Raw genomic sequence first — 16,097 nt, 5'->3', positions numbered from 1 at the left:
GTATAAATAGACATATACTATTAAAAACATTTAAGTTACTTGGAATAATCAATTATAATATCCAATTATAACCCATGGTCATTCCAAAAGGATTGTTTATTGAGATTTATTTTGTATTTTTCAAGATGGTTACAAGATTTGTCAAACCAACTGAAAGCATACAGAACTTGGGAAGAAAAAAATAATGTAGGCAAAGTTTCAGCAAGAGAAAATATTTGACATTTATTTTGGAAGTTTTAAAGAAGTGAAATTGGACAATTTTCAGATGAAGTATTTTAAATCTTAGCATGAAACCATATTTACAAAAGACTTATAATGTCTACTCATTGCTTTCAAAATTTGGTGAAGATATGCTTACTGTATTAAAAGTAATAGTAAGCAAATACTGTTGGCTAGTTCAGAATTACAAGGTTAATGTAATCCACAGATCCAGTGTAGAAAGGGTGAAGACATTCATATCACTTATAAAAGTGGCAAGAATGTTTTAAAGTTTTTATGTAACATGGGCTTAATTATTTTGAGCAACATTTTCACTATGATGTAACAATGAAAGTACACATACTATAACCTTTAATTTAGTAATTATATGCATATATATATTTGTTAAATTTCTCAAGGCTTTTAGTATGTTGTTGATTTTACCCTGAATTTATGAGGTCAGAGCCTGTCTACTCTGAGTACAATAAGATTCTCATGTTAAAATTAAAAATAATTTTGTCATTTCACAGTTTTCAAAAATCATATACATATCATCTAGAATGTCCTTGATAAATATAAACAATGTTTACATCAATAAAGTTTTATATTTTAGTTGTTATTTTCTCTACCCTAACAATGTATACAGGCTCAGACCTCCCCTTGATCAACCTTGTAACCACCATGAAAATTCAAAACATATTTAAATTACTTTTTTGATCATATTGTTCCAGACAACTATACACTATTTATTCTTACAGTTACATCTAATTCAAATTTCCCAGACATTTAGACATACAGCTTTACAGCTACTGAGATTAGCACCAACACAGATTATCTCAGTAGGGAAGCTTTTTATAAATAAAATATATAGTTAACAGCATGCATGGTCAACTTACACACTGCTCTCATTAGATGTAATTGTGTTATTGATAGTTTTTAATTTAGTTATTTTTTAATCAAACCTAATAAGTTTCTCATTTTTACATTTTAGTTATAATTATACTAACAAATAAAGAATACATATAACAAAACAAGAAATTTACTAGTTAAACATGGGTCTTGTATTTTTTGTTTTTAATCCTCAAAATCTCCACTAAAGTTACTCTTACAATTTGTAGAATGTTGTTATTAGTTTACGTAATTTTTTATTGATATTAAATATACCTGTTTAAAACACAAAATATTAATACACAACAAAAAAGACAATGTCCAACTATTTTTCTTACCTTCTCAATGCCCTTGCATGGTCAGGTGGTTAAAGCACTCGACTTCGTAATCCAAGTGTTGCAGGTTGAATCCCTGTGACACCAAACATGCTCGCCATTTCAGCCATGGGGCATTATAATGTGACAGTCAATCCCAATATTCATTGGTAAATGAGAAGTCCAAGAGTTGGCAGTGGATGGTGATGACTAGCTGCCTTCCCTCTAGTCTTACACTGCTAAATTAGGGACAGCTAGCACAGATAACTCTCGTATAGTTTTGCATAAATTTCAAAACAAACCAATCGATGAAGTATTAGCCATACTAAATTGAACCAGTAGAACTCAAAACTGTTTTTGATGGTAAGCTAATCTCTTGAAAAATGCAGTAACTTAAAATCAGTTTCCACTGGTTATAAATAATCAAACAGAAAATGTACAAGAAAATTACCTGTATTTTTAAAGACAACATGTGTTAAGAGAGGTATGGCATATAACTGATTAAACAAACCTGGTGAAACATTGTGGATAAAATAAACAAAAGTTTTACTAAGTACAACTAAGTGTGTGAAACTTTATTCTGTTAAATTATCTCCATTGGTAGTTTGATACTAGCTGATTTTATTAATTAGTGCAAGTCTTACATACATGTGAAATTACACCTATGTGTATAAATCTTTTATTTACTTGTTTCTATCTCAATAGGAAAGGTAATGTCTTAAAAGATAGGGCTTTACAACTGTTCTGTATTACTTAACGTATCAATGATCTAAACAATAATTTATTACATGCACTACTTTATAACATTCTTACACAGAAGGAGCACAACCTTACACAGTGTAAATGAGAGGCATTTTGATTTGAAAATGTGTAACATCAGTTAATCTATTCTTACAATGTGTACATATATATATAGTATTGAATAGCATTTTGAAATGACATCTGGCAGTTTGAAAAAGTTGCATTAAATAATAAGTAAAGACAAGTGATGTTTGTTATATATGACTGGACAGAAAAAAAATACTCCACCTGTAATTGTTTTATAACATTTCTAAAGAGATACTTGTATTTTAGGAATAACTCCACATTTGTGGGGACTATTGGAAATAAAAACCTTACATAAACATTAGTGAATTAGTGAAAATAAAATATTTGCAATTATTTAAGGCATGGTTTGAAAACTATAGAACCTTGCATTGTCACAAAACTATAGAAATAAATCATTCTTTAACAGCAACAAGCTTGTCCTACCTGTGTAGAATGTAGCAACACTTAAGAGGATCATATCGGGTGTTTTCAAGAGGTGAAAAGATCGAACTGAAATATGAAGATTTTTTTGTTTTCACACTTTGAAAATTTAGACTGATAGAACATTTTAATTTAAATAACTTGTCATTTCCTCATGTTGTTGTTTTGAATTAAGCACAAAGCTACACAATGGGCTATCTGTGCTCTGCCCACCACGGGTATCGAAACCCGGTTTTTAGAATTCTAAGTTCCCAGACATACTGCTGAGCCACTGGAGGCATTTCCTCTTGTAAAAATGTTTTCATAAAATGTTAATAAAGTTACCTAGAAACATTTTAAACACAGTAGTCCCATGTACAATGACTTATGTTACCTACCCATTAAATACTGATATCTACACAGTTACCTTTCAACTTTTACATTTTTAGAATTGAGTTTCATACTAAAATCCTGTCCTTGTTAAGTATAAACTCATGTTCTCAACAAAACATGTTACTTGATTTCTAAATGTTCTTTACACATTGCTGAGCATCTATAACTTACCCATACACCTTCACTCTCCCATCTTCCATGTAACTTATGGCACAAGATCAGGAATCTTCAATAAGCTTTCATTTCTCATCAAAAATTAATTTCATCAAAAGTTGCAGTCATTTTGAAAATGTTAATCTAAGTAAGATGGGGGGAAGGTAATACAGAAGTACCAATTTTAAATTTATTTTAATACTATAAATATAAAATTAAAATCAAGTAGAGTTATCTCTTGAAAACTGAAAGTCAGAATACCAATGCTGTAGCATAGAAATATAAAACTAGAAGCTACAGAGAATATAATAATAGGCTACAAGAAATATGTAGAGTTAGTGTAGAATCCAGAACCTGAAAATAAATCAGAGAAATGTAGTCCAGGAAGAATGACTGGTGCAGATCAGCTTTATAAAAAGACTGGATTTAAAGAAACTCAGAAAGAAAACATTCTTTTCAGAGGTTACTTTTGTCAGTTTTCCTGGTGTATTAAACCTATGGAAACAAGAATGACATACATAAGTAGGGAGAATACTATGTCTTGCTCTTGCAACAGAAGGGTTCTTAGGAGAGCAGTCTAGAGCTGTACTATAATCTCACTCCATTCATATATAGCAACAGCCAAGGAGTCACACAATCAGTCAAATAAGTGGATGTTTATGGAGAACAATAGAAGGACACAAGCAGTCCTCAAGGATGGCATCAACAACACAGGGACAATATCATGGCTGCATATGCATATTTAACCCTTGGCAGTAATTCATTTTCTCGGGTAGTTTTTGGCTTGAAAAAGAACGTCTACTCGAAATATTGCTACAAAAATTCCTGCCATAGTTTTTAAAGGTGATATTATCCAGAAGTCTTGTTTCATTTATATATAGACGAATTATAATGTATAAATATTCATGGATTAAACACACATTTTTCAGTTTAAATACATCAGGCATATGCATAGCACAACACAAGTAATTATTCTAATTGCATTTCGGAAGCTATTTTAGCAATTAAAACAATAAATCTTCGTAGCACTATATCTTGATTGTTTGTTTGCTGGCAAAAAACACTGATATATCGCTAAAATCAGTATCAAACATGCACTTCATTCTGTTCTGTAAGATGTGTCGAAGGACTAACTCATATTTCGTCTGCTGTCTAGTCTCAAGAGAAAGACTTACATAAATTAGCCGGTCGCCAGTGCCCATCTTGGGTGCCAACAAATGGTAGGGGTGACGGTGTACGATGGTTATGAGCGATTTGCAGCCTTGTATGGTAATCTCTGCTGATTTTTTTTTCCTTTTCGTGTCCAAAGATAAAAGGCATTTACACAGCTGTTGTTGAACAACATGTGGGTTAAGGCGTTCGACTCATAATCTGAGGGTCGGGGGTTCGAATCCCCGTCGCACCAAACATGCTCGCTCTTTCAGCTGTGGGGGCATTATAATGTTAGAGTCAACCCCACTATTCGTTGATAAAAGAGTAGCCCAACAGTTGGCGATGGGTGGTGATGACTAGCTGCCTTCCCTCTAGTCTTACACTGCTAAATTAGGGACGGTTAGCGCAGATAGCCCTCGAGTAGCTTTGTGCGAAATTCACACACACACAAAATTATACTTTTCGTACGATTTTGTAACTCACGGTCAGTGTCATAGAATTATATTTGTGAAAATCTGGACGTTCACTTTCATTTAGTAATAACGGAGACACAAATTGAACATTTGCTCCTATATCTTAAAAGTCGGAATGAAATCTGGCATATTCACTTCTGTTTCAATAGGAATACTTATCATGGCAAGGTCACTACTGTATTACCTGATATTTGTCAAGAAATGTGTACACCTGTTTTTACACCCAAATTCAGCATTACTGATGTTAAATCATTTATGTAAAACTTCTGGGAGATTTTCTTCAGACTCTAATAAAACACGCCCACCTTTGAAACACTGTTTTTCTTTCCCCTGGAAATAGATACGCTTTGCAATGTAAACAGGGGTCTAGATCCCATAACATATCACAATTGTGAGTTTAAATACAAGTTTCATTAAAATTATCGAAAAAGCATTTGATACCAAGCAAATAATGTGCTTTATTTACCTCACCACATCTTTTGTTGTCACGCGCCTTTTGCTGATATATAGCTACTATTCTTTCTTCAGTTTCGAGCATGCGTCGTTCGTGCCCACGTTTACACATTCGTTGAACTTCAACCGTCGTTTACTGCTTTCCCTTTCATCGCGATAATGACAGTTTACACAGTGATCTACTTGTTATAGATTTTCGTTTACCTTCACTTTCTGGCATTCTAAAGTTTGAACACACTTCGAATTCTTGAAACGACGCGTATTTGAAATATAACAATATGACACAAATAAAAGCAAACTACACAATATAAGACGAAACTACCAACTACATCTACAAACTAAATAAATGTGAATAAATATCTCGGGTTGAGTGCTTTAAGAAAAATCGTATTCAGTAAAATTCAACTATTTTTTCGAATCTCAAAATGCACTATCAAGGAACCGGAAATGACGTCACACACTGCACCCTGTGTGTTTGTGAACTTCAAGAGCATCGGGCTGTCTGCTGAGCCCACCGAGGGGAATCGAACCACTGATTTTAGCGTTGTAAATCCGTAGACTTACCGCTTTACCAGACGGGGACATATAAGTCTGTCTTTCTTGGTTTAATGTTTGCGTATTTATGTAGGAAATTAATATCTGTTAATTTTTTAACTCATTAACATCTGTCTGTGGGCTTACAACGCTAAAATCCAGGTTTCGATACCCGTGGTGGGTAGAGCACAGATAGCCTATTAGGTAGCTTTGTGCTTACTTCAAAACAACAACAACAACTGTACTGTCTGTAATTATTTGTGTGTGTGTTGATGGTACATTGTCCAAGCAGGACAGGCATATTCCATTACAAGGTCAATGTATTTTTTTATGTGACTTTTGTGATAATCTCTTAACATAGTTTGGCCGTTGGAAAGTTTTATTTCTGATTTGAATGATATAATTATTTTACGTTAATTTTGAATCTTAACTTATATCGCCCCTAGTGGCTCAGCGGTATGTCTGTGGACTCACAACACTAAAAAGCGGGTTTCGATACTCGTGATGAGGAGAGCACAAATAGCCTCTTGTGTAGCTTTGTGCTTAATTCAAAACAGCCACCTAAGTTATATCAAGAAATTTTATCTTTGTGATGATATTTATTATTGTTCCATGTAAATATATTTTAGGATAATTTATTGGTATTTTAATCATTTTGAAGCCTATTAGGCCCCACTTTTCGTAGGAGTGTTAAGTGCTTGATGCACGCTCACTAGTTGAAATTTAACGTCACTCAACGTCAATAACGAGTATGCCCCCCGTGAGCATCAATAACTGCTTGGCATCTCCTGCCCATGGAAGCGATGAGATGACGAATCACATCCTGTGGAATGGCTGTCCACTCAGCCTGCAAAGCTGCTGCAAGCTGAGGTAGAGTCTGCGGTTGAGGTTGTCGCCGTCGCAGACGTCGGTCCAACTCTTCCCAAAGATGTTCGATGGGGTTTAAATCTGATGATTTGGAGGGCCAGGGAAGAACGTTGATGTTATGGTGTCTCAAGAAGACAGTGGTGAGTCGGGCTGTGTGAGAACGGGCGTTGTCATGTTGAAAAACGTCGTTGACGTTCACCATGATGGGTTGCACATGGGACCTAAGAATCTCGTCGACGGTTGCGTACGGTCTGATCGGAAATCCTATACAGCCCTGGTATGGTTGAGGCAGTAGACGTCGCAGTGGTGGTCCTATCCCGAAGGTGACGTAACCGGATGTAGCGATCTTGTGCGGGCATGGTCACACGAGGTCTGCCAGATCGTGGACGGTCACGAGTTGATCCATGTTGTTGGTGACGATTCCATAGCCTTGTGATGGTGCTTGGGTGGACATTCACAGCTCTGGCAACATCTGATCGAGATTTGCTTGCTTCCAATCGACCAATGGCGTTGTTGCGTTGTGCTTCAGTCAGTCTTGGCGTAACTGTATTGCGTGTCGGTGGCTTAACACTGAGCTATGGAAACCGAGAACCCGTCAATTTTATAGGGATTTTGCACATGTTGCACTTGCAGAACATGCAGATCTCTCAAACAAATTTATTGGACACGAATGCGTTTTGTCGAAAAATCCGATGTTTTCCTCCGTTTTCAAAGTGCACAACTGTTATTGTCATTTTGGTCTGACAATCAGTGTCTTAACACGTGTAACATCACATACTCTGAGCTTGTAACGTTATTACATATATTTCTCTTTAAAATAAAAAAATATCCCTTTTGTGTTTCTTTTTTTGAAGAGTATATATAGGCTCTCCTCCCGAGACCCCTAGACACCCGGGCCCCGGAGCACTTTCCCCCCTAACCCCCCTTCTTGTCGGGCGTGTCCACTGCTATTATTCAATTAATGTTTTAACTTCAAATTTTAAGTCAGGTTTTGAAATTTGTGTATAATTACGTAATTAGTTTTTGTTTTGTTTTTGAAATTGTATTCGGGCCAAACTTATTGTTATTTACAAATTTACATGCTGTTACCAAAAACCACATATCAGAGAATGTATCAGAGAAGGCGGTGATGTAGAAAGAGGTCAGTTTATACAAGTGAGTGTATACGTTGTACTGTGCTCTGGAGACTATTTTTTGATTTGATAACGTGTTAACTTCTTTTTTCGTTCACTAGTTGCATAGCGTGGTGGGTACGCAAGACGTTTGCTTGCTCCTTGTGTTTGGATTCCGTATTGGTGTTATTCACAGTTAAAGAAAAACGAATTTGGAGACGAGAGTGCAGATGATATTGAAAAGTAGTGTTACTGTAGCAATAGAGTAAAGTGTAAAGTTTTTTTTTTTTTTTGTTAAATAAAAACACAAGATACTGTGTTCCATTTTATGGTGAAGATGATTTTTGACCCGAAACTTTATAATGTCGTAATTTTGGGGTTTACCTTCATGTTTGTATTCACTGCATTTCAGACTGGAGGGATGATACAGGTAATCTACAGACTAGTATAGTTAAATATAACTTGTTTCATAATGTTACCGTTAATTAAATATTACTGTTTGCACAACTGTTTTTATTATTAATAACTCATGAAAATTATTGTCAATCCAGAAAATTCGTTATAATAATATCTAACGAAGATATAAAGTAGAAACGACCCAGCAACGTGGTACTGTATCATAAAATGAGTAATATACAGATTCCACATATGTATATATATATATATAATAATTTATATACATTATTCAGTATATAACATGAAGGTTCTATGTTGTCTATAGATATGAACACACACGCACACACACACATATGTACTTGCAAACATATTTCATTTAGAAATGTAAGTTTTAATATTATTACTACAATTGTACCCCAACTATTTTTCAGCAGTTATAAAGCTAACAGGGCATGTAAATCAAGATAAAAGTTTTCTAGTAACTTGTTTGTCAGGAGAATAGTCTAAAATCTTAAAAAAGAACTAGAACTCAGGTTTTAAGAGTTTGCTGCCCACTAAATTTTGTAACTTGGTTGGATTCGTAAACTGTGTATGAATTTTATTTCTAACATTTAAAATGGAAAGTTATGACAAAATTGGGTAAACACGTATTCTGTTACAATAAACTTGAGTAAAGGTTATGAAAATAAAATAATAATGTTTCTTTTTGTTTTTCAGATTTTTTACCATTTCCCACAAAAATAGATCACAACAGTTTCAGTAAACTTAAAAATGTTTAACCCTTGAAGGATTATGGTTTTTAAAGGTTTATATATACATACAATTTAAAATCAAAGAAAGTTGTAATGGGAAAATATTTGATTGTCTTTTGTAGAATGTGGATCTGTTTAAAGTAATTAAAGGTATTTGTTGATAGTAGGAGGGTCTGATTCAAATGTTTCTTGTGCTTTAGTGATCCAGAACAGGTTTAGTAATGCATATATAATGAATAGAATCCCATATATCACGTGTTTGAGTCTCTTTAAAGTTAAAGCATTTACACAGTGTGCTGTTGCTATAACAATAGGGTGGATTTGATAGTATTTTGTATCTATTGAAATGTAAGTCTAAATATGTTATAATTTCATTGTATAGATTATTGGTTAAGCCACTTTTGGTGTATTATGTTCAGTCTTGGGCTCCTTACCTTAGGAATAACATTAAATTGTTTGAAAGGGTTTTAGACTGTGTTGAGGATGGGAAGGTTATATGAGGCTAAGTTAGGATCTTGAAAATTGTTTTTTCATGAAAAAGAAGTGTTTAAGATTGTTAAAGGATTTGATAGTGTTAATACATTGTGTTTTTTCATACTGATTTAGAATGACAAGACAAGGGGACATAAATATTAATTTTGGCAGCTAGGAGTCATTATCAACTAAGACGAGTTTATTTCTGTGAAAGAGTAATTGATTTTTAGAGTGGATTATTTTAAGATGCAGTAAATCTTGGAAGTTTAAGGGAATGTTTGGTAAATATTCAATGATGATAAAGGCAGGCTTTAAGTGTTTTTCTTTTTAGTTTAGTTGATGATAAAGTCTAGAAGACCAACAGGGTTCTTGTTATAACTAATTTTATGTTAATGATTAGATTGTATAGAATTCCTGTTCAAATTTTGTTTAATTAAATTGAGTATATTCTCATTCTAGTCTTCATGCGATTCAACTTCCTTGTGAATAGTATATAAGTACATACATACTTGAGTAATTTTCTCAGAAACTATTAAAAGAACAGCATACAGTATTAGCTTCCGTTACTGTATGTAATCCAGTTGTAGTCTGAACTTATGAGACCTTAGATCAAGCTTCTACCATACTTAATTAGTCTGAATACATTCTTGTATTACATGTGCTGTGGGAATTTTTATTTTTATTAGAGTAAAGCATGACTTGAGATCAATGCATTACTTCTACATCAACTGTTTAGAGTATTGGGTGATTCAGAATTCCAAAGTTCATGAGAAATTGGTTCATGATTGAGAGAAAATATTGCATGTAGTTTAAAGTTGGATGGATACTTAAATGACCATTATCAAGTCTGTGAAGAACTTTTAATAAAATATAATTAGTATATGTTTGCTTTTTATAAGATAAGTGAATTTACATTTGATGTTAATACAGTTTTAAATATGTATACTTTGATCTATAGACCAAAGATATTAATTGCTTAACATGTATGTTCACTCAAACAGTCAAAAATTTATCTTTTTGAAGTTTCACAAAATTAATTTCTGTCATTTAATCAAATTTTAAAATACAATATATGTATATACAATATATATACACACACACAATATCTGTATGATTGTACTTTTTTCTATTTCATTTATTACTGACAGGTGTCTACAGTTGCTTTCTATAATTATTAGAGTTACAATAACTTCTATTTATACTTGTACTTTGTTACTATAATAGGGTCTGTAATAACCCCAAGCCACGTTATACTGATAGTAGCTACTTTTTATATGTGTAATTATGTTGAGATTTGTTTTATAATCAATAAAGATTAACATGACCTTTTAATACAATAATTTACTGTTTTAAACATATTAGTGGTTAAAGAAGATACTTTGGTTTAAAGATAAGGTGGTTACAATCGCATTGTTTGCTTTATAATGTATAAGATGACATTGTTGCAATCTTTTAATGTACAGTAAGTTGATTTATGTTTCAGCTTGATATAGCTGATAATTATTTATCATGCACTGCAATAAATAATATTACACAAGTTATACCAGTATGCTATTTGTATTTTGTTTGTGCATTTACATAGATTATACCATTACATCATTTGTACTCTCTTTGTGTATTTACATAGGTTATACCAGTACATTATTCATACTCTCAAGTAAAGCATTTTACACAGATCTTACTAATGCTTAATACTCATGTCCTGATTTTTTTCCTTTTGAATTAAAGTCTTAAATACATGTGCTAGTATATCTAGATGTAGAGAAGTGATTCATGAACTATGTATATTACACCAAAATGCTTTTATGGTATGTGTATCTTATCTTTCAATCAAACCTTTTGTCAGTTACATATCTGAATATGAAGGACTATGTTGAGGCTATATAATAATAATAATAATAATAATAATAATAATAATAATAATAATAACAACAACAAAACAAAACTAGAGAAATGCTGATATAATGCGGCTTTATAAAAAATCTCTACATATAAACAGTAGTTGATAATTTGCCATTCCTCTTTATACAGTGGCTAGTGCTACTATGGCATGCTGTTCAAAGATATTCACACTGTAGTGTGCAGTCTATGCATATATTGTCATCATAACTGTTCTGACTGTAATTTAATTGTAGTTAGCACCAGTTATTATAAACAAAGCTCTAAAACTAAGAGTAGAAAATGCCATTACACAAAGTTATGGGAGCAAATATAATCAGAATGAAATAAGTTTGAACAACCAAAACAAGTGCATACTGTTTAACTTATGTAATATATTTGAGCTTTGTATGTTTAAAGGTCCCAAAATGTCTAACACAATGCCTACAGTTGGCCTACTGTTCAACTTTTATGTAAGCAGTGTATAAAGAATAGGTGAATAAACACAAATATTTTCAGTGTGTGCAGATATGACTTGCAAGATGTTTTCTACTTTTTGTTTCATATACTTTTGAAATTAATTCATAAAAGTAAAATGTTCTGTAAATACTGTTTTATGTTTTTGTGTTAAGTACTGTAGATATTTGTGTTCAATGGAACCACAGGCAGAGATTAATGAACTCTTTTCTAATAATAACATAAAACTAAGTTTGGCGATAGGAATAACACTTAACACAGCTGATGTTTACTTTGAGGATGGATTAACCGATAGCTAATCATTGACACTAGTAGTTAAATGTCACATGATTTTTTTTAATATAGTATTGGCCAAGTTTCATGTAATGTGTAGTGTACATTCTACTGAAAGGTTTGTGTATCTTGTAAGTATTAGAAACGTATGAAAACATGCAGGTTTAACATGTGCATTTCAGTCAGTAGGAGGAACTACCAGTACTAGTCCTTACAGCATGCAATGAGCTAATCTGATCTGTGCTGTTTCACTAAAGATGTATGTATATAGAATTTATATACAACAAGTTCTCCAACATTAGTTTTAATACACTCTATTATTTAAATCATATATATTTGTTGTTCTTATAAAGGTTATGTGTGAAGAATTGCTTTTTAAAAGTTACCTAACTGGAAGAAATATCTTTGTTTCTCCTAAAGGACTTTATAGTTTTGGGAAGTTGCTGGTTAACACACTAGAGGATTGGACATATATCTTCCAATCTAATAATGTTGTAATGAAATATTAGCTTAAAATTTGTGAAAATTAGTTAAATAGTTAATAACATGAAATAAATTAGTTTTGTACTGTATCTTATGTTGAAGACTTGTTAATTTTTGTACAGGAGCTGGTCATTGCCTGTTATGACTCTTTTTTTCTTTTCTTTTTCTTTTACAAAGCAAGTTTTAGTGGAGGTCAATGACCTCAGTAGGTTTTACTGAACCTGTTGTAGTTTGCTATTGCAAGCTGTAGACCATCCCACTAGTACAGCAAATGACCTGGATACTTGTATGTTTTTTTTTGTGTTTGAGTAGATTCACTGATTGGATGCTGATTTGAGAGAAAAAAAAAAAGGATCATATTTCTAGATACCATCTGAAGTCTTGTTTGTACTGTTGTTGACTTCCTAGTCACTTCTACAGACAAGTTTTTTTTTCTTCTGTTTATCTAACATACTGCAAAAAAATAATTTCTGTTTTAGTGGAGATTAATGTAGCTGTTATTGTGCATGTTCACAGCTTAAAGCTACATATTGGTACCACAGAGTAATTCCTGTTTGATACATTGAATACTGTATAACAAGATTTTTTGTATAGTGTATAGTATGAATAGTGTTGTGTAATAGGGTGTAGTTATTTGCATTTGAGGTATTTTCAGTTTCTGAATGATTTATTGTGACATTATTAGATAGTAACATGGTGTGAATATACGTGTGTAAGTTATGATGAAAATATCATGTGCAGATTTTGTTACTTGGTAACCTGTAGACCATTATTTATACAGTTAACAGATTTTCTACAGTTAACTAGTAATAATTTGTTCTTCTCATTTTTCGTTAACCATAAGAATTTAGAAATTGCATGAAAAACTACCTCACAGTAGTCAAATTAAAACTTGGTTATTTATTTCTGACCAAAATTTATGTTATAACTATTTTAAACATGATTAATGAAAACATGGTTGATAATGCCATTACCATATTAAAAAAAAAAGAGAGAGAGAAAAAAAGTATACCTTTTGAATAAAACCATAAAGTCATTAATATAAGAAAAAATAAAACTTAAATCTAATGGAATAATTAATGAATCTAAAATGCTGAAATTATCTGTGTTAAGCTCCTATAGTTTAGTTGAAATAAACTCTAATCAGTGATGTTATTTTAGTATGTTAAAGTGTTTCAGGCTCCTAAGATTATATTAAGTGAGGGGGAGTAGAAGGGTATAGTACACAGTGTTGAAAGTTTTTTTTTTTTTAAGAAAGTTGTGTATCGTCATGAGAATTTCATATAAACATGTCCTATACTACCTGAAAACATGTTTTGACACTAGATTTTAGTTGCAGTTATTACACTTAATGTGTTAAACCCACATGAAACAGTAAAGTTATTATACAAATGAAAAATCTGTTTCTTAAAGTGTTATGAAAATAATTTTAGGATATGATTTACAGCTTCAAACAACATGAATTAAGATCATAAAATCATAAACTTAAAATGACTGACTTATAACTTGTAGCAGTATGAATTACAATTATCTACTATGTATAGCAACATAAACTGGTTTACTTCTCACAATAATATAATTAAAACGATTTAGTACTCATAACAGTAAGAATTAAAAGATGTATTAGATGAGACATTAAATAATGTGTTTCATGTGAGGTAAAACTGATAATTTTTGTCCTATTACACAATCTTTACGTTTATATGTATGTGAGAAATAAAAATTTAATCATGGCTACATCAGTTAATGTTGAACTTTCCTTCTGATAGTTATATATATATATAATGTGTATATCAATGCAATTCAAATAAAACTTGTTAAATATTGTACTTTTGGCTTGTTAAAGTGCTCCCTTTCCCTAAAATTCAGAATTTAAAGTTATCATTAGATTTATTTGTTTTTCATGCTTGGTATTACTATTACTTAACATTAAATACATGGTTAAACACTAAGAAGCTTGAATGATGTATGTTTGTAATGTGATTTTAGTGTAGTTGTTGTTATACTTGTACAGCTAAAGAGTATCCAGCAAAGTATGTGCAAAAATTCCATTATTTCTTATGAAGTAAAACCACACAAGTTTTTGACAAGTATAAAATAATTATAAGAAATGTTTGATACTTTTTTTCCAGTTTTCATTGAGGAATGGTGACAGCCATAAGTTTAGTAATTTTGTTTATTTCCCAAGTTTTGTCTTTCTTCTTTCTCTTGCTTATTTTGTATTAGTTAGACTTTTTTTTTTTTACAAGCCTATTCTTAATGGTTGTTTTAAGCTTCAAGTTATATTCACAAAAACTTAGTATTTGTTTTTATTTGTCAATTATGTATGAGTGTAACCAATTAATTCAGTTTACTGTTGAGTGATTTGTAAATTCAGAAGGTACTCATAGTGTATGTAAATTCAACATCAGCTGTATTAACGTAACTAGTTTAGCTACACCTGTGACAACAAGTAGTTGTTAGCTTGGGTATTCTCACTCATTGCTTCAGTAATTTCACACCTTACTAAGATAATGTACTTGTTATGACATACTGGTTCACTATGACCATAAATACAATATGGTGTTAATCAGTATTTTAATGTAATAAAGTAAAATTATTATTTTACAATTTCTTTTCACCAAAATTGAAAGTTAAAATAGGATCTTTGAGGTTGACATCTGTTGTATTTTTTGATTTATTGCAAACCTCTTCTATGGTCTACAGTTTCATCTACTCGCATCTCATCAGCACAATGTGGTTTATTTATTCCACATTGGAGGCAAGGCAAAAAAAAAAAAAAAACATTAGGTCTTCATGTCAAAGAGTTTATTTTCCATTTTATAACTATTAAAATTCTGGTTCATTGTATTAGAGGGAACAATAAATTAGATGAGTTAAGAAGGACTAAAAATCTATTATTTATTCCAGAAAGTTGTACTTCAAAGCATACATGATGAAGATACAAGTTATGAAGGAGATGGATACATTAGGTAAGAGTACTTAGTGAACAAACAAACTGATGTATTAGTGTTTAACCCTTAAATGGCAGCCATCATCAATTGATGCTGCTACCTACAACATTCCCACTGTTTAAGGGTTAAATAGTTTATTATAAAGAAGATGGATATACCAGGTAAAAGTATTTACTAGTGAACATACAATATGATATGTTAGTATTTAGATAATTTGTTATGAGAAGGTTGATACTACAAGTAAACATATCTAGTGAACAAACATTTCACTGTCTTAATGTTTAAATAGTTTATCAGAAGATTGATCCCTGTAATTTATTCATTCTTTTAACCATAACAACAGGTTTTGGTGTTATCATTATTATAATAATAATTTACAGTACCAGACACTCTGTAGGAACCATTTCTAGCATTTTATGTGTTGTTGTTTTTTCTGAAAATCTACAGAAATTTGAATTATTCTAAGAACCTAGAGGTGTAAACCAATCTAAAACACAACATATAACATGGGACAATGTACACCCTTCTGTAAATTAATTGAAACAAGACGGAAAATTACGATTTTTTAAAACTTTTTGCATTTTATTTCTGAGAATCCAAAAATTACTCATAAATTAATACATGATATGACTGCCTTTATTTTTCA

At 31.7% G+C, this 16,097-nt stretch overlaps 2 protein-coding genes across 2 annotated transcripts in view; one reads left to right on the top strand and one right to left on the bottom strand.

Annotated features, from left to right (window-relative positions):
* LOC143239601 (FERRY endosomal RAB5 effector complex subunit 3-like) overlaps positions 1-1,472 on the bottom strand; it is a 67,551-nt gene extending 66,079 nt beyond the window's left edge. Inside the window, exon 1 of the mRNA XM_076480840.1 lies at positions 1,425-1,472. The gene's annotated coding sequence lies outside the window, so the exon portion shown is untranslated. The remainder of the gene's footprint in view (positions 1-1,424) is intronic.
* Positions 1,473-7,884: 6,412 nt separating this feature from the next.
* Positions 7,885-16,097, top strand: part of LOC143241043 (UNC93-like protein MFSD11) — a 60,436-nt gene continuing 52,223 nt past the window's right edge. The window contains 2 exon segments of the mRNA XM_076484504.1: positions 7,885-8,194; positions 15,408-15,469. Of these exon segments, the coding sequence (XP_076340619.1) occupies positions 8,093-8,194; positions 15,408-15,469 (164 nt within the window). The 5' untranslated portion in view covers positions 7,885-8,092.

The sequence above is a fragment of the Tachypleus tridentatus genome, chromosome 13 (genome assembly GCF_004210375.1).
Source record: "Tachypleus tridentatus isolate NWPU-2018 chromosome 13, ASM421037v1, whole genome shotgun sequence".
Lineage (NCBI taxonomy): Eukaryota > Metazoa > Arthropoda > Merostomata > Xiphosura > Limulidae > Tachypleus > Tachypleus tridentatus.
The sequence above is the reverse complement of the archived record's forward strand: the minus strand, read 5'-3'. Positions and strand labels throughout refer to the sequence as shown.